At 33.6% G+C, this 20,295-nt stretch overlaps 3 protein-coding genes across 3 annotated transcripts in view; 1 reads left to right on the top strand and 2 right to left on the bottom strand.

Moving 5' to 3' along the window:
• The first annotated feature begins 8,312 nt into the window (after positions 1-8,312).
• LOC107474248 (remorin 4.2-like) lies at positions 8,313-11,526 on the top strand. Its single transcript, XM_052256241.1, is given in 2 exon segments — positions 8,313-8,835; positions 11,245-11,526. Coding segments are annotated over 2 exon segments (672 nt in total). The 5' UTR covers positions 8,313-8,355; the 3' UTR covers positions 11,437-11,526.
• Positions 11,527-16,808: 5,282 nt separating this feature from the next.
• LOC110278176 (uncharacterized) lies at positions 16,809-17,663 on the bottom strand. The gene is made up of 2 exons (XM_021136385.1): positions 17,442-17,663; positions 16,809-17,207 (listed from the first exon to the last, which is right to left on the bottom strand). The coding sequence occupies exons 1-2, from the start codon at positions 17,661-17,663 to the stop codon at positions 16,809-16,811; spliced, it is 621 nt and encodes a 206-aa protein (XP_020992044.1).
• Positions 17,664-17,708: 45 nt separating this feature from the next.
• The window catches only part of LOC127744949 (uncharacterized), a 10,011-nt gene continuing 7,424 nt past the window's right edge, over positions 17,709-20,295 (bottom strand). The window contains exons 2-3 of the mRNA XM_052257843.1: positions 18,243-18,328; positions 17,709-18,092 (exon numbers count right to left, since the gene is read on the bottom strand). Of these exons, the coding sequence (XP_052113803.1) occupies positions 17,709-18,092; positions 18,243-18,328 (470 nt within the window). The remainder of the gene's footprint in view (positions 18,093-18,242; positions 18,329-20,295) is intronic.

Here is a 20,295-nt window from a genome sequence, read left to right as displayed (position 1 = left end):
AAGAAATGATGCGACCCGGTACACTTGCCGGTTGTACGTGAAATCTAATTTTTACGTATCAAATTTTTGTCTCAACACCAAACTTAAACTTTGCTTGTCCTCAAGCAAACAAAGAATCATTCAATAAAGATTGACAATCCAAGGTGAGAAGAATAGAAATTAAATGTTCATGGTTGGCTAGTTTATTATGCATGCTACAATCTCAAAAGAAATTCAAATGATTGATGCTTCTATCTAGCTCATTTTATGAAATATTTTTCTTTATGTTCCTTACTTGAAACAAGCTTTTCATCTTTTTCTTAGCTTAGCTTCTTGGGTGCTTTGCACCATTAGTTAAAAGCTTTGACTCTAAATGCTTTGTTTTCAAGTATTACCACTTGATACATAAGCACCACAAGCATTTAATTAGAGGACTTCATTAAGCACATTTATTCCTTTTCTTTACTTTTCTTCTAATTATTGATGCTCAGAGCCTTGAGCTTTGAGGGAGTGCTTTGCACTTGAGCCTAGTCTTGACTCTAAGTGTTTTGTTTTCAAGCTTTTTGCTTGATACATAAACACCACAAGTACTTGACTAATGAAATGTCATTGGTACTCAGAGTCTTCAACTTTCTCATTTTTCCCTTTTTCTTTCTTAATCTTTTAATTGATTTGCTTGTTCAAGGTTTTCAATATTTCAAACATTTCATAAAATGTCCTAGATGAAAACTTCAATTAAACAAATTCAAATGTAATTGAGCAACAATAGTCATGCTAGCCTTCCAATACTTATATGCTCATGCTAGATTCTTCTATAATTACCTTGTTTGTTTATGATCATGATACTTAATTACTTTGACTCACAAAATTCAAAATGGTAGTTATGATGTAAAAGCAACATGTTGCAATTCAAATATCAAGCTATGCTTTTCCAAAAAGAAGAACACACATGCATATAAAAGAAATGGAAGACAATCATGCAATTGAAAGTATAGAAGATAAATAAGAGGAAAAAGAACTTAACCACCTTGTAGATCTTCATCTTTGTTATTGTCATTTTCCTCCTACTCCTTCCTTCCCCAACACCAAACTTAGAATGATTGCTTGTCCTCAAGCAACAAATAAAATAATGGTGGTGGAATTTATGATTAATCATGAATGTCTTCAAGAAAGAGATGTAAGTAATGCATGTGTTTAAGCAAGCAAAAATTAAAGATGACAATCAAGGCACAAAGAAAAGAGACAATATGATTGCATCAATAAGTGAGTTGTGCATGGTACTATGCATGAAAGGTAAGTGGCAACACCAAACTTAGTGTGACACTTTCATTTTAGAATGATGCAAGTACCCACTAAAGATTGAAGATCAAATTGTTGCATGCAACACCAAACTTAGAATGCAATCATATGCCAAATTATTGAAAGTAAACTAAGCAAGGAAAGAAAATGTTACCAACAGTTGGGTTGCCTCCCAACAAGCGCTCTTTTAATGTCATTAGCTTGACATGTGGTTCTTAATTTTCTTCCTCTTCTTCCAATTGGTTAAAAGAAATGACTTCAAGGGAGAAGAAGAGAAAATTGATGCCCCTTGATTTGATTGTCTCCTAACAAGCCTTCTTTTGTTGTTATTAGCTTGATTCCTCTTGCTTGTTGGGGTGGGGGTTGGATTGCTTTTTGTTGACCTTCTCTTTTTCATGGATGTTGTCTTTTGTTTCTTGGTCACAATCCTTCTTTGAATGTTTTTATTGATTGCCTTCACTTCCTTGATTTCAAGACTTAGGTGTTGTGTGATGGTTGGAGTGTCCTCTTCATCAAGAACCTCTTGGATTGATGGTTCAATTAAATCATCTTCCATACAACTTTCTACTTCATTGGAGTGTGGACTCCCTTGGTTGTTTTCCTCCCTTACAACCTCATTCTTCATTGGGATTTTACTTGGTATAGGGGCCTCTTTTTCTTGCTCTTCCAATTCCTCTTTTACACTAAACATTTGCTTTAATAGCTCTTCTATGGAGGAGGTTTGTTGATCTTCCCAAGATTTCTTCATCTCCTCTTCATATTTTTCGATCACAGATTCAAGGGAAGTTTGTGATGGTTGTGAATGTTCATGTTCTTTTATCACCTCAAGTTCAATTTCATTCTCAATCACCTCATTCTTCATTGAAATTTCACTTGACACATGGACCTTTTGTTCTTCTTTTTCCACTTCCTCACCCACAAATTGGTCTTCATCCTCACTGCTTGGCAACCCGAAGTGTTTCCTTATTTGCTCTAAGTGCCCATCTATTTTCTTGCAGAGGATTTCTTGTTCTTTCCAAGATTCTAATATTTCTCTAGACCATTGAAGGTGATCCTCAACTATTAGCTCCAAAGATGAAGGTTGGGAGTAATTTTGTGGATATGGATGTGTTGTGGTGAAGTCATTTTGGGGAGTATGAAAGGAGTTTTGTGAGTTGTAAAATGAATTTTGTGAATTTTGAAATGAGTTTTCTGTATAGTGAAATGAATTTTGTGGTTGATGAATTGAATTGTATGGATTTTGGAAAGAATTTTGTGTTGAGGCAAACTCAAGTGGTGAAGAATTTTGATATGAAAAATTTGGAGATGAGGTTGGATAATTAAGAGGTGAGGGCTCTTGATGGATGGGATAGGAAATATTGAATTCTCTTTGGTTTTGTCCTTCCCAATCACAATTTGGATAGTTGTCCCATTCATAGGAGTATGAATCATTTTGTGTTCTTGGGAAGTATCCCATTTGGTTTGATTGCTCAAACCCCATCATTCCTTGATCTTGATTTTCCCAACCACAATTAGTATAGTAACTTGAATCATTTTGTGGTGGTGAAAAATACCCCATGTAACTTGCTTGATCATTGTGTGACCTAGGGGCATGTCCCATTTGGGTTGATTGCTCATGATCCATCATTTCTTGTTGATATTCCCATCCACCATGAGGATAATGACATGAATCATTTTGTGGTGGTGGGCAATATCCCATGTAATATGATTGATCAACATGTGACGTAAACTCCATTTTAATTGAAAAATATTATATCAAAAACAACTACCAAGACAAATTGAAATTTCTTGTGTCACAACTAAAGAATTCTTAGTGAGGCAATAACACAAACACTTAACTTGCAATAAGAAAAGAGAAATAAAAATAAAAAAATAAAGTAAAAACGGAAAAAAATGTCTAATCTAGAAAATTAATCAACCGGTAGTTTGTTAATCACAATTAATCCCCGGCAACGGCGCCAAAAACTTGATACGTAAAAATTAGATTTCACGTACAACCGGCAAGTGTACCGGGTCGCATCATTTCTTGTTTCCATGCTTCCTTGTTTCATCACCTATCATCAACAAAGGAAATAGCTTCAAAGTCTTACCAATTCATACAATAAATTTCATGAGATTCATTCATACTCATTCATGTATGTATTCTTTAAATTATTTGCATGAATTTGGCTAGAATCAACATGTTCCTTGGTGTTCTCATGCATGAAGATAAAACTCATAAAAGGACTTGTTTATTTAGAGAAAATGAGTGAAATTAAGCTAAAACCAACTAAACTAACTAGCTAATATAACAAATATGCAATTGCATCAATAAGTGAGGTCTCTATGGCGCTAAGGCTAGAGTCAGAGAAGTAGCACTTTCTGATCCGAAAGATCTGCCTTGTCTGTGGCACTTTGAGTAGGATCGTGAATGGAAATGGATTGCTTAGAGCTTCATCTTCTGCTACAGTAAGAAACCTAGAGGTGGCTTGATGAGAGGACATGAGTCAACTCAACATGGTGGATTGCTGCAGTAGAGGAGGTTATCTTGATGAGAGGACATGAGTTAATCACTTACGGCTACCATTGAAGGAATCAGAAAGTTATTGAAGAGGACAGTAGGAAAAGTTAATCCGGAAAGACAAAGCATCTCCGAAGCCTCAACCGTTTTCATACCATTGATTTTCCATCTATCTAGTAACGTTTTATTTATTTGTTCTATTTTTTGTGTTTTCCATGACAAACTATAATTTCTATTTGTCTAACTAAGATATGCAAGGTAACCACTGCTTGCTCAAACCAACAATCTCCGTGGGGTCGACCCTCACTCACCTGAGATATTACTTGGACGACCCGGTATACTTGCCGGTCTATCTGTGCGAATTCTGCGGAGCCAGTTTTGTGCACCAAATATCCTTTAGTTATTGACTATGATGTGAGCTCTGTTCTTATTATAGAAATTGAAAAGGAGCAATATCCTATTTATTTTGTGACCAAATCTCTTCAATATGTTGAACTACATTAACCCAAGTTAGAAAATTTAACTTTGATTTTGGTATGTCCGACCTTATTTAGAAAGTCATAGTATCATAGTCAAAACGGAAGAACCCTTGCAGTAGATTTTGTCCAAACCATAATTAACTAGGTGATTAATCAAATGGCTTATTGAATTATTCGAGTTTAATATTTGTTATTCGATTAATGTGAATTTGGTGGTTGATGAGACAAGATCGATTGAAACTTGAAGGATGCCAAAGCAAGTTGTCGAAGAGAAAATAATCAAAGGCCAAGTCAGCTTGTGAATTGAGCACGAACAGTTACTTGGCAAACTATTTGAAATAAATGGCGTACTGCCAGACGATTGGATGTGCTAGTCTATAAATTGACGGGATGTCAATGAATAAGGGTTAAAAATTTTCTTCAAAAACACATTATCGCAAACTCTCACATCTCAATGACTTTCTACAAATTTGTCTTGAGTCGGTTTTCATAGGTTTCCTTCTATTTTCTTCATTTTTTACAAATTCTACACTTAAATATTCATGCAATTTACTTTTCTTGCAAAGTTTAATGTCTTTCCTTTATTAACATTTCCAATTTCACATTTAGTGTATCTTTTATTCACTTGTACTGTTTTATTTTTAGTAAAACTTGTTTTGCATTAACGCACTTTAGTTTTTTTTTTTAAGTTAAACCTGTTTTATTTTTAAGGAATGCTAGGGGCAGCAAATTTTGGGATTTATAACCATCAATGAGACATTTAATGGTGTGAGATTAGTGTGTAATTTCATTAAATGGCTCACTTTTCTTTGCTAATTACATATTGGCCAGAATTTGATAAAATTGCTGGTCCCTAGATTTTTCCTTTATTTTATTAGTTATTCTTACAAAAAAAATGTCCTCTTCATCTTAAAAGACTTTGATGCACATTAAACTGGTATCCATAAAAAAGAATAGAGTTTTCTCCTAAAAATTAAATGTTGAACCTAGATAGATTAAAACTTTTTGTGAAAAATCTGTATAACAATATTTCATGTTAATCTTGAGGATCTTTGAAGCCTCAACATTTGGACATTTGGTTGATTTTATGGCCGAATTTACAATGTTAACCTCGACGCCACCAGTTGGGACTCTCTGTTGAAGCAGCGATAACTAACTCATAAGGTTAGTTGTGGGGCTGGCATTATTTTGTTAGTAAATGCAGCCACTAAATTTTATGCGATGATATTTGATTTAAGATTTGTTATGGCTTTATGGCATTTTCCTAAATCTACGTAGCACAACATGTTATCAGCGAAGGATCAAATATGGATGCATTTCAATTGACATAGGAAATTGTTTTTAAACCATTTCTCAACCAAAAATGAAAAATGTTGGACTTTATTTCACATTTGTCGGTTTTTCCCATTTCTTTGAGGTAGCTTTCCTCTCTTCCATATATGTATGTATGTGGTTTACACTTTCACTCCGTTTCAATTAACTGAAGAGCCCCAAAATTAGAAACACACAATTTAATAAACACACTAAACCATTAACCATAACATGCTTGAACCCCTTGACTTCGTCTCTTGTCTTCTTTACCTTCACTTTCACACCAAAACCCCACACAACAATTCATTCACTACCTTGCTATGTTGAATGATCAAAGCACATCAACACTAACACTATCATCGACAAGAAGAAACCATGGCAGAGAGGAGCAAAATACCAATATTAATGATCAAGGAGAAGATGACATCAGAGAAATTCATGCTTTAACACCTCCTCTAACCACCATTACAGCCACCACGACCGCTAACCTTCGCCGGAGAATAAGAGAAGCTTGGGAGACACAAAGCCACCAGTCATCATCTTTGTTCACCATGGCTAGCATAGAAGGTTCTTCTTTACTATGCACATATATGTAGTTGAAAAATTTGCCCAGGAAAAATCAGTCACGAAATCTGCGTATATGTATTAAATATAAATATATATAATATGTAATTTAATTTATTTTTAAAATATATTTTATATTTTAATATATATTTTATAAGAATAGTTAATTTTTTGACTAATTTTTATATATATATATAATATGAGGCTCATTAATTTGGTTATGGATGAGGTTGGAGTGTGTTTTGGGATGAAGAGATGGTAGACCAAAATGTGGGACAGCTTTTTTGTTTGGAATTGGTCATAAGAAATCGGACCCAAAAATTTGCTTTTTTAGATTTTCTTGAGCAAATCGGAGGGTCCGTTTTGCATGGGGAGGAGATAAGAAATTAGCATCAAGGAAATCGGACTTGCGACTTCCACATGATGAAATTTTTTTGTGTTACTTGAAGGTAATCGCATGGTACGTTTTTTTTGGTAACAAAAATTCGGATTTAGCATGAACAACTCATTGGGTCCGAGTTGCTGGGGAAAAAATATTTTTTATTTTCACTAGAAGAAATCGAATGGTCCGAATTGCGTTATTATATAGTTTTTTTGAAATAGGTTAGAGAAGTCCCTCGGTCCGATTTGTGTGTGTATATATAGATTTGCGAAGAGCTGCAAACGTGAATCCGCCGACCAGATCTAACATTCTTCATCTTCTTCCACTTCTCTTCTTCTTTCTCATGGCCTGTCTCTGAGCTGGTTGGGTTGGAGAGGAAAAAATTGAGAGTGAAGTACTTGTGTTTATTTAATTGAGAGAGAAGAATGGATGATAGAGTTCTTTTAAAAGTGTATTATTTTAGTCAAATTTTGTTGCAGACGCCTGAAGGAGAAAAATTTGTTTATGAAAATCTGTTAAATGTTGTTATTCCGTTCACAATTTCATTTGAAGAGCTTAAAGGTGTGATTTACGAAAAGATTGATTCGGTGAGGTCAAGAAAAATATCGTTCAAGAATTAATTATACTTAAACACACTTATCTATCTAAGTATCATTCAAATTCTTCTTCCTAAATTTTTTAAAATAATTATTATTCTTAACTAATTAACTATAATTTCTACTATTGTTAAAAAAAATTCTAAAAAACTATTTTTTTATTTCTAACACAATCTATTTACCAACCATTGGCTTACAAGAATAACGCAAATTAAACATATATATTTCTAACTACATATATTCCTAAATTTCTACAATTAACTATAACTACTTAATTATAACTTTTAATATTATTCCAATAATTTTCTAAAAACACCTGTTTTATAATATAACATATTATATTATAAACCATTTTAAACAAGACTCAAGTACATATACACTTTTTAAGACATTTATTTTTAAATTTCTATCAATAAAATTATAAACTCAGTCATTTTCAGTTCAACTAGTAATAATAATAAACTTAACTAAATTTTAAAACTAATAATCACAACTATGAAATATGAAAGAAGATTTAACAAACTGACTTACATAATCAGAATAGTTGAGATATTTTATAATGTGAAGCTCCGATCGATCAATCTTTCTTCGCTTTGATTTATGGGACATTTTCAAAATTTTTCCGATTGCAGACGGATTTGAGGCAGCAAGGTTTGAGGTTTCAGGGAGGAGGAATAAGGCATGCAACCCGTTGGGTGGGAAAAGTGACGATGGGAAAAGGGGTTTTCACGGGTTAAATGAGCCACCAAACTGGAGAGCTACGGGCGTGCGACGCGTGAAGAAATCTGGCTCAAATTGGACGGTCCGCTTCCTCACTACAAGTCCCTCGGTCCGACTTGCCACTGGGAAGTCCCTGGTCCGATTTGTATGAGAACTGACACCATACGCATGTAAGGCTCTTTTCCTCTCCATAACGCCGTCCAGTACCTTCCTTAGCTTCATAACGAAATTGATTTTCGATAATATGATGGTTGTTAAGGTAATATGTTACATTAATTAAATTAACAATTATATTAAGTATATACTAAAATTAATTATTAATATAAAATATATATTAAAAATAAATTAAATTTTATATATATATATATATCATGACTAACATTAAGTGTGTATATAAATTTTTGTTAAAGTAATTAATATTTACTGCTTAAAGTGTGATTAAAAAAATATTTAATTATCAATATGTTTTGCAGGTTTTTGTGGAACATAGGTGTTGCTGCAGGTTCGAGTGAGAACTTGAGTACCATGAGCAGGGAATTCAGCGCTCTCGTTCTTGCAGGATCGAGCATCGACCACAACAACAGCCCAATGAATGACCCTCCAAATCATGGCGGAACTGAAGGAAGCAGAAACTTGGAGAGGATTCGAGAAGATGATGATGACAATGATTACGATAATCAACTGAGGACGATGATGATGGAGGAGACGAACCCTCTGGCAATCGTGCCGGATAACAACCCCTTAGACCCGGTGACTTCTTCTTCGCCGATGAGGCACGGTGGCGGTGGCGGCGGAGGAATGATGGTGGGTGGTGTTACGATCAGTGGGCAGAGCGAAGTGTGGGTGCAGAGAGTGAAGAAGGAGGAGATTGAAGCGAAGATTGCCGCGTGGCAAAACGCTAAGGTTGCTAAGATCAACAACAGATTCAAGAGGGAAGATTCTGTGATCAGCGGGTGGGAGAATGAGCAACTTCAGAAAACCACTTCATGAATGAACAAAGTTGAGGTATCTTTTCCTTTCTCCATGTGATTTTAAAAAATTTTAGGCATAAAAAAAATAAAAAATACTATTTGTACACTAAAATTATCGACTAAATTCAGCTACAAATGTATTTGTGTATAAATAAGTGATTTAATTTATTTTTAATGTATATTATATTTTAACATATATTTATACTGGTGATTGATTTTGGTACTTAATTTTTGTGTACATATAGCATTACTCTCCAATTAACATATTTAAATGTTATTTATATTTCATCACATATTTTATATATTTGAGTAATTTTTTGTATACACGTATTGAATACCCTTTTATTGGTCTAAACATTATTGTTTTTGCTACTTTTGAAAATTTTAAACATACAAAATTACACATTTAAAAAATTTAAAGAAAATTCATGTTGGCTAGTTAATTATTGAATTTTTTATATTTTTTAAATTTATCCTTGATTTTATAGAGTTATAAAGGAAATAATAATAAATTACTCCATGAAATATAATTTTTAATTAATACATTTTAGTATTTTATATTTTATATTTTAAATCCTTCACAAATATATATAGTATTGAAAGTTATTAGCTACTATAATTAAACTGGCTTGGTTTAAATTCAATCTGTGCACATTAGATTAAGGTTCTCTACATATATACTACTCCCTTCATCACAAGTTAACATTCAAAATTTAGTATATTTGGATAGAGTTTCAATTTTCAAATATATTAAACTCTGAATATATCATTTTTTAAATGGCATATAATTTGAAATAAGGTGGTAATTTTCGTTCAAGATGCGTGGTTTTTGGGTAGTAAGTTGACTATTCCTTACGATGTTATTTGCATGATATTAACTAATAAGCGAGTTGCTTGTTGATGGTTACTAATTTAATTACTTTTCTTTTCCGTTTTTGGCAAATAATATTTACTTGTTTTCTGGTTCTTGATCGGGTGGCTTAATAGTTATGATAGAATCAAAGAGTGTCTTACATTATTTGATCATTGACATAATGGAAACAAATAACAAGCAAATTATGTCTGGATCTTCAGGATTTGATTATTTTGTGGGATGTTACTATTTAGAATAACCATCCGATGGGTTCACCAAAGATCGAACTCTTGACCTTTCGAATCTAGCGCTTTAATACCATATCATGATACCACTCATTCCAAAAACTTCAGCTGATAGAAAAGTGTAACACTAATAATTATATCTCTAATACTCCATAAACCTCTATTGTACACATTGTATAAATATTTCATTGGCTCCTCATACTTTTCCTTATATTAAAATATTTAATCATGGACGTATTTATTAGAACAAAAGGTTGGAAATTATTGTCCCTTGAGGCCTTGACTATTCTAGACCAGAAAAAAGGCTAAAAAAAAAGTAGTCCACATGAAAGTATAAATGCTGGGAAGAAATTCAATATTCATTAGAAGTTGTAGTTTAAAACGTTGCTTAAATTATATCCTAAGTAAATAAGTACCCTAAGTTGTAATAGAACTAGTGCTAGATCCATTAACCCCTTGGTTTTTTAAATGAGAAAAATGCCCCCTCTTTTTGTTATATTAATTGTTTTTTATACATATTTGTCTAAATACAGTTAATTATCATTTTTCAATATACTAATAAAAAATAAAAAAGAGAATTAATTTGAATAGAAAAGGAGTAGCACCCTGGTTTAATTAATATGATAAGCTTAATTCCAGCATATAAAGGGACTCCTTTGGTCTTCATTCATTGCCTTATCATTAACGCTACTTTGACATTGACAACATAAAGAGGAGAAAATAGCTCTAGCTAGCAGCAAATAGAAAGAAAGTGATCTAATGATTTGATTTGATTTCCATTTCAATTTTAATGTGCTTACACTGCCATAGATCAACAGAATTATGTATAAACAAGTGGTGTCTGTTAACCATTTTCCTTTTTTTTTTTTTACATAATTATACTCGTTATAATCTCAATAAATTATGCCACAGAGTAAACAGATTGTAGCCGACATAAGAAAAAACAAACTGAAATACATAATTAAAGGAAAAGAGAAAGAGAGTATATCTGTACATATGTAAAATATAATTTATAAACTATATGTTAATTAAAAAATAACTATACCAAGCGAACCTAAAAAATTAGTTACTAATTAACTACTCATATAAAATATACGTTGAAATATAAAATATACATTGAAAATAAATTAGACAATGCATGTCTTTATATATAAATACATTATGATTGATTTGGTTGCTTTTTTTTTTTTTGTATATAGTATTTTTTATTAAAAATTGTTAGTTATTTAGACTTTTCAATTCGAAATATAGTAGATAATTAGATATTAATAAAGGCTATAGTGTTCATGAACCAATGTTTACCAATGGAATTAGTATTTTGTCGATCATGTTCACTATTGTGCAGAGGAAGCTGGAGGAGAAAAGAGCAAAAGCACTTGAAAAAATGCAGAATGAAGTAGCAAAAGCTCATCGGAAAGCAGAGGAGAGAAGGGCATCAGCAGAAGCTAAAAGGGGAACTAAAGTTGCTAGGGTTCTTGAGGTTGCAAGCCTTATGAAAGCACTAGGAAGAACTCCTACCAAAAGATCCTTCTTTTAATTCATCTCTATAAAATCTATCTTATGTTTTGATCCACATTCTTGGACATCAATTATGTTAGGTTAAACATATTCTACATCAAACATTATATCGACTCACATTTTCATTTGTTAATTACTCGATAGATTGCAAATGAAGTTTACTCTTTAATATACTCTCATGTTTTAAAATAAATGTCTCTGTTGTTATTTTGGTACGATAAAATATTATTCAACAACTACATTTTTGTTATATAAGAAGAAAGAAGGTATAGGGTTAACACACTTGGCAGCCAACTTAAACAATTTGTTTAAAAATTAATTTTAAAATTTTTTAAAAATTAGATTTTGAATAATTAGGATTAATTAAATTTTAAATTATTAGGATTAGGCAACATAACTTTCTCTAAACACAGTAACCACTGCATAGACAGGAGTTCTCATCCCGTCAAGTTTTCGTCGCACAAATGCGCTTTACCGCTGCCACATCTCTGCATCTGCAGTGCATCGCACGCGTCGTTGCTGGAGGGAGTTCTTGCATGAATGACTCAATAGCACCCTCCTGGAGCCTCCATTGCTGCGTTGTCGTTCGTCGTGTCGCAACGCCATGATCATTGCTGTAGGACGTTGGAGAGAGCAGCGTAAATAGAGTAGGATCGAATGACCCATTGGCACCGCGGCTCCACCCTCGCGTTGCCATCCTCCATCACGTCGTCCCTTGTTTTTTCTCTTTTTTTTTTGATGTGATTTGGATTTTTTTCTATGTAATTTAAATTTTTATTCAATATAATTTGAATATTTTTTTGTATATTGTGTATATTTTTTCAAATGTATTAAAGTTTAGAATGCGAATTTTTTTTTACGAAGAAAGAAAGATCAACAATCTCTTGAAAATGAATTTAGTGTGATTTGAATTTTTTCGATGTGATTTAGATATTTTTCCATGTAAAGTGGATGTTTTTTTGATATAATTTAAATTTTTTTATATTAATAGAAATTAAGAAATATATTGGAGTTTAGGATGTGATGTTTCTTTTATAAAGTTGATTCTACCCTTATTAATTACTTAATGAAATTGATAAGAAAAAAATTAAAATAATAATTATTTTAAGAAAATGAAATCATCTAAATAATAGTTACTAAAAAGGATTTGGGGTACAAATTTTTGTTCCGAAAATATTTTTTATCATGTGTATCTATAAAAAGTACATTTTATCATTATTTATTAATGAATTTCGAATAAAAATTATTTTTTTTAAAGTATAAAATATTTACCATTTTAACTAATCTCATATATATTAAAATTACTTATATTTAATAAATAAGAATATGAATTAATAAGAAGTACCTGTTAATATCCTAGTAGATCTAGATGTCATATAAATAGATAAACTGTGTTACTTAATTTTCTTTTTGTTTTATAATTTGCATTCACTTCACTTACGCCAAGCCAACTTTTTTATTTTCTAACTGGATGAGGAGTGAATTTCATATTTTATTAGAGCAAAATAAATAGACCTTATAATTTTATAAAAATGAAAATACAGAAACCATTCCTCTCTCTCTTTTTAAGACATGAAAAAGACAGGGATAGCGAGCGAGAGACGGTAAAGATTATCGACATATCACATACAAGATGTCAATATGGTAAGAGGCCTTTTTCCTTTTTGATTTGACTTCAACAGTTAAAGAACGCGACAGGCAGTGTAAAATGAATAAATAAAATAAAATACAATAAAAACGATATAAATAAAGCCATGTAGAAACCAATTAGAGTGCGTTTGAGTGATTGCTTATATCGTGTAATAATAATTGAGACATCATCATTTGGTTGGTTGTGCTGCATAAACATTGTTTTGGCTTTTGTACATAAATATTTATATATTGATTGATATTGATTTAATTGTGTAATTAGTTGGCTTCCACAACGTGCAAATGCATTGCTTACACGTATCTAAGTCCAACATCATTTTTGATAAAGTGTTTTAAAATACTAGATACTAGATAATATCTCACTAAACTCCCCCTACTCCAAATTCTACCTAATCGTTTGTTAATTCTCAAAAATAAAACCTTGTCAGATCATGGTAGAAATATATATATATATATATATATAGCATGTGATTATGGAGTACCACTTAAATATATTTTAAATATTTATATATATTATTTCGTCATTGTTAGTTCTTAATAGATATTTGTGTTTCTCAAAGCTGAAATATGATCTTTGAAGTATACGGATTTAGTATTCTAATACTTATTCAATAATTTTTTCAACATGGAGGAGGGATTCTTTCACCTGAGCATAACGAAATATCCAGCTAGCGGTGCCAACATCCATTCTATTTATAAGTATCTAATTCGACTTAATTTGATCGAATAGAGTTCTTAACCTAAAGCGGATAGGATAGTGTGCGAGTAGCACTAGCTATAAAAAAAATATTGAGTATCGTCGAATTTACTGTCGGATTTAGCGTTGGACGTTAGCGGCAAATTTTTTGTCGTATTGACCGTCAGATTTGGAAACAAATTCGTCATGTTAATTTATTACTGTCGGAAATAAAACGTCAATTGTAACACCCTACCACATAAAGCTTTATGCTTAAGTCGTAAAACAGAGGTGGTGTGGTATTACGACCTCTAAACTAAAATGTATATATATAATAGCAGAAGAATTATAATATGTTAGGAGCCTTGAAGAATAGAGGAAATAAAAATCACAAAATAAAAGCGCAACGCTCGAGAAATGAGTTAACTTGCGTGCTAAGAAAGCTACAACGGTTAAGTGTAAAGTAACCCAAAACAGGAACAGAGAGTCAAAGATACAAAATAATGAGCTCCTGACTCAGCCTGCGAAGTTAAGACTGGCCGGAGATCATATACACACATATATACATATATATACATATCCAAAATCCAAATGTACATAAACAAAATCCTGCCTCTCCATACACCTCTAGGAGGATCAAAAAGAATAAGTTATGTGGAGAGAAAGCTAAGTACATATATATACACCATAGCATAACAAAATAACCCAGTAACCACTCTGCTTCAAGAGTCCAAATGCTTAACGAAATGCATCTCGACCTGCATCTGAAAAATAACAACATAGTATGGAATGAGAACCGGAGGTTCTCAGTATGATAAAGATGCCACACACATAATATATAAGGTCCTGGGAATGCCAGAGTCAATCCTAGAACACCGACACTCAGATTATAAAGCTTAAAGTATTAAACAGAAGCCATAAAATGTGGTTTTCTAAGAGTACCTAAACCTAACTTAGCTTAATCTTACATCTAAGTCTTATACTGCCATTCCTCCATACCTCCAACACCATCATGCATTTCACACACATTTAAACAGATAAATGCAAGCACAAGAAGGTTACAAATACTACAGGTAACAAATATACATTTAACATAGAAAGTACGTTTAGGTACACCCACTTAAGCACAAGCAAGTAATTCAAGTAATATGCATATGATGCATGCCTGTCCTTTGGCTGATGAGGCTCATCTGTCGGTTATCCAACCAACCCGACAAGCCTGAAAATACTTAGATTGTCCCCCGACGTGCATCCTCAAGAGTCTATGCATAGTTTTTTCTCAAATAATCAATATTGCTCAATGGGGGTTACATTCCCGGGAATTTATATAGTGCCCGGTCACACTTACGTCGTAGGGTCAACAAAGTATCAAGTTTTCTACCTGGTATACGTGGTGGCAAGCCACAGCACTTTATCCAGGAAATCTCGTATCTCAGATCATTCAAATTCATGAGCCATATAAATAATTCAATTATAATTCATCAACATCATCATCATTTTCAATCGCATCTCATTCATCATCATACATCAATCATATTCAATCCTTATCCTTCGTTACCACACCTCCCATTCCGTCCATCAATAGTTCCAATTCAAAACATAATTCATTCTTTTCTAAATGAATCAAACTTAAAACATGGTCATTTTCTTAATAACTCAAAATCAAACCATATAACCTTTGAATCTAAATCTTTTTAAATAATCATATAAACAAAATCTTTAATTTTTATAAAATTTCGGCTGCATCTCCTCTAAAACTCGGACTTTACCACCCTTTTTGGGTCCAAACCTGTATTCTTTTCAATTCAACATACCCTTCCTCATCATCATAACAATCACCACAATAAATCTACCTCAGATCAACAATTATACTCATACAATATTCAAATCCAACAACCAAAATTCAACTAAGAATCATAGTTCACAAATCTTAGGCTTTTAACACAAAATACCTTATTAGTACAACAACCTCCATAATAGTTATACCTCAAATAAATAATTCACCAAATCACCAGTTAATCAACAAGCACTAAACCAACCATGTTCATCAACATGATACTAAGTATTAAATATACACATGCAATCCAACTTATCCTATGGTCATCTAGCCTAAGTTTTCACAGAACATTATATATTAAATGCAAGAAACCTAAAACATACCTTAGCTGATTCCCAAGTATTATTCCAAGACAATTTTCCTAAAAGAACACAGCCCTCAAAACCTCAACTAATCCCCTTCCTCCAAGTTCCAATATTCATAAATTCAAGCTCCAATTATTTATTCACAACCTAATACACATTCATAATACATATATATCCAATTTAATACTCAAAGCTCAAATTCAATGAAATTAAAATAAAATTATCGTATCCTCACCTTACCCAAGCTTCACATAAGCAAGAATGAACGTTTTTCTCAGGCTAATTGGATCCTAAAATATCAAAAATCAAAGAAATTCAACATTCCCATTCAAAATTAAAAAATTGGTAGAAAAGGGGGCTGAGAGTGATTAAACAAGTTACTAGTAAAACCGTTCTGGTAGAATGTAGAGCTTGACGCGGTGGACGTGTGGCCGCAAACGTTGTGGTAATCAGAGCTCGGACAGAGAAGTTATGGGATTTGGAAAGTAGCGTAAGGGTTGGGAGCTTTTCTTGTTTCTCCTCTCCCTGGAAGCTAAAAGCTTCGTTGTTGCAGAAATGGGAAGAAGACAAAAGCTTGGGTTTATTTAAAAGGTCGGTCCGGTTGGATTGACGGCCCGGTTTGGGCTTGGTTCAACCGGTTCGGCCCATTCGGTCCAATCTTGGACCGATTTCTTCGAAATTAGTGTCAAAATTCTCGTTTCAATGAGCTCTATCCTAATTTGATATAATATTCACATTTCTAATCCTCCTTATTAAAAACTAATTTATTAACTAATTATTTACTAATTTAACCGGGGTTTACATTCTACCCACCTAATAAAGAATTTTGCCCTCAAAATTCAAATTCAGTTACCTGAAAAGAGATGTGGGTAGTTCTTTCACATATCTGATTCGAGTTCCCAGGTATGTTCCTTGATACCAGCTCAACTCCAAGCTATTTTTACCAATGATACTTCCCTCTCGCGTAACCGTTTAACACTTGTGTCATCAATTCTCACCGGAATTATTGGAAGTGTTAGATCTTCTCTTACTTGGATTGGCTCCGGTTCCAGAACATGACTTGCGTCAGGAGTATATTTCTGAAACTGTGACACATAAAACATATCGTGCAAATTCGAAAGATACGGCAGTAAAGCAATTTTATAAGCCACTTGTCCAATTCTCTTCAGGATCTCAAATGGTCCAATATAATGGGGATTTAGTTTCTTAGTCTTAATAGCTCTTCCCACTCCAGTGGTTGGTGTTACCTTCAGAAAGACATGTTCTCCTTCTTCAAACTTCAAATGCTTCTGCCTTTGATCAGCATAGCTCTTCTGACGACTCTAGGCTATAAGCATTCGATTCCGAATCTTCTTTATCTGTTCAGTAGTTTCAGCTATCATCTCAGGCCCTAACAAACTTCTTTCTCCAGTTTCATGCCAACATAGTGGAGACTGACATTTCCTGCCATACAGAGCCTCATATGGAGCTATTCCGATGCTCGCATGATAGCTATTGTTATAAGCAAACTCTATTAATGGCATATACCGATCCCAGCTCGTCGGCTAGTCTAATACATAAGCCTTTCGCATATCTTCCAAGGTCTGAATAGTTCTCTCTGACTGAACATTTGTCTGAGGGTGATACGTAGTACTCAAGCTTAACTGAGTCCCAAATGCACGCTGAAAAGCTCCCCAGAACCTTGATGTAAAGCGGGGATCCCTGTCAGATATAATGGTAGAAGGCACGCCATGTAACCTGACAATCTCTTTGATATACATTCGAGTCAATTCCTCCATTGTGCAACTTATTCGGATAGGAAGAAAGTGAGCTGAATTTGTTAGTCAATCTACAACCACCCAAATAGCATCACAACCAGACCGGGTTCTAGGCAAACCTATCACAAAATCCATTGTGATACTCTCCCATTTCCATTGTGGAATCTCCAAAGGCTGAAAGGTCCCTGATGGTCTCTGATGCTCAATTTTAACCTTATGACACGTTAAACATTTAGATACGTGCAATGCCACATCATTCTTCATTCCTTGCCACCAGAACATCGCTTTCAGATCTTGATATATTTTGGTACACCCTGGGTGAATTGAAAACCCACTCTTATGAGCTTCCTTCAAGATACTCTGTCGCAGGTCTCCAACATCTGGCACAATAATCCGGTTCTTGAACCTCCACAAATCATCTTGACCTTCTACCACTCTCCACTGTTTTCCCTATCCAACTGTTAGTAATACATTTCATAACGCTTCACTATCTCGATGAGCCTTCAGAAGTTCTAATTTAAAATCACTTAAGATCTACAACTGACTCAAACACAGAATTCTAGATTCTTCTTTAACTCCCAAATTCAAACCTTGAAATGCCTTCAGTAACTCTTCTTCCTGTAGCATCATCCAAGCTGCATATAAAGATTTCCGACTCAAAGCGTCCGCCACAACATTCGCTTTTCCTAGATGATAATTCAATTCAAAATCATAATCTTTCAGAAGCTCCATCCACCTCCTCTGACGCATATTCAACTCTTTCTGCTCAAAAAGATACTTCAAACTCTTATGGTCTGAGAAAATATGAAACTTAATGCCATAAAGATAATGCATCCAAATCTTTAAATCAAACACAACAACAGCAAGTTCCAAATCATGTGTCTGTGATGAGCGGATAATTTATACGCTTTTTGGCATTGTTTTTATATAGTTTTTAGTAAGTTTGAGCTACTTTTAGGGATGTTTTCATTAGTTTTTATGTTAAATTCACATTTCTGGACTTTACTATGAGTTTGTGTGTTTTTCTGTGATTTCAGGTAAATTCTAACTGAAATTGAGGGATTTGAGCAAAACTCTGAAGAAGGCTGACAAAAGGACTGCTGATGCTGTTGGAATCTGACCTCCCTGCACTCGAAATGGATTTTCTGGAGCTACAGAACTCCAATTGGTGCGCTCTCAACGGCGTTGGAAAGTAGACATCCAGGGCTTTCCATCAATATATAATAATCCATGCTTTATTCGAATATTGACGATGTAACTTGGCGTTGAACGCCAAGTTCATGCTGCTGTCTGGAGTTAAACGCCAGAAAAACGTCATGATCCGGAGTTGAACGCCCAAAACACGTCATAACTCGGAGTTCAACTCCAAGAAAAGCCTCAGCTCGTGGATAGATCAAGCTCAGCCCAAGCATACACCAAGTGGGCCCCGGAAGTGGATTTATGCATCAATTACTTACTCATGTAAACCCTAGTAGCTAGTCTAGTATATATAGGATATTTATCTATTGTATTAGACATCTTTGGTCTCAGTTTTGTTTTATTCTTCATCCGAAGAGGCTATTGATCACGTTAGGGAGGGGCTGGCCATTCGGCCATGCCTGAACCTCTTTTACTTATGTATTTTCAACGGTGGAGTTTCTGCACACCATAGATTAAGGGTGTGGAGCTCTGCTGTACCTCAAGTATTAATGCAATTCCATTTTCTTTTATTCAAATCTCTCTTATTCTTATTCCAAGATATTCATTCGTACCCAAGAACATGATGAATATAATGATGAAAGTGACCCTCATCATCATTCTCACTTATGAACGCGCGTGATTGACAACCACTTCCGTTCTACATGCAACAGTGCTTGAATGCGTATCTCTTAGATTCCCCAACAGAATCTTCGTGGTATAAGCTAGATAGATGGCGGCATTTATGAGGATCCGGAAAGTCTCACCTTGTCTGTGGTATTCCGAATAGGATTCCGGTAATGAATGACTGTGACATACTTCAAACTTGCAAGTGCTGGGCGTAGTGACAACGCAAAAGAATCAAGGGATTCTATTCCAACCTGATTGAGAACCGACAGATGATTAGCCGTGCTGTGACAGAGCATAGGAACGTTTTCACTGAGAGGATGGGTCACAATTTCGTCCACCAAGTTTTTGGCGCCGTTGCCGGGGATTGTTCGAGTATGGACAACTGACGGCTCATCTTGTTGCTCAGATTAGGTAATTTTCTTTTCAAAAATCTTTTTCAAAAATTTTTCTTTTCTTTTTCGTTTTTCCAAAAATGTTTTTCGAAAAAAAAAATTGAAATAAAAATACAAAAAAATTAGAAAATCATAAAAATCAAAAATATTTTGTGTTTCTTGTTTGAGTCTTGTGTTAATTTTTAAGTTTGGTGTCAATTGCATGTTTTTAAAATTTTGTCTTGCATTTTTTCGAAAATCTCATGCATTCATAGTGTTCTTCATGATCTTCAAGTTGTTCTTGACAAGTCTTCTTGTTTGATCTTGATGATTTATTGTTTTGTGTTGCTTGTTGTTTTTCATGTGCATTTTTGCATTCATATTTTCCATGCATTAAAGATTTCTAAGTTTGGTGTCCTGCATGTTTTCTTTGCATCAAAAATTTTTCAAAATTATGTTCTTGATGTTCATCATGA

The sequence above is a fragment of the Arachis duranensis genome, chromosome 2, assembly GCF_000817695.3.
Source record: "Arachis duranensis cultivar V14167 chromosome 2, aradu.V14167.gnm2.J7QH, whole genome shotgun sequence".
Classification (NCBI taxonomy): Eukaryota; Viridiplantae; Streptophyta; class Magnoliopsida; order Fabales; family Fabaceae; genus Arachis; species Arachis duranensis.
The sequence above is the reverse complement of the archived record's forward strand: the minus strand, read 5'-3'. Positions and strand labels throughout refer to the sequence as shown.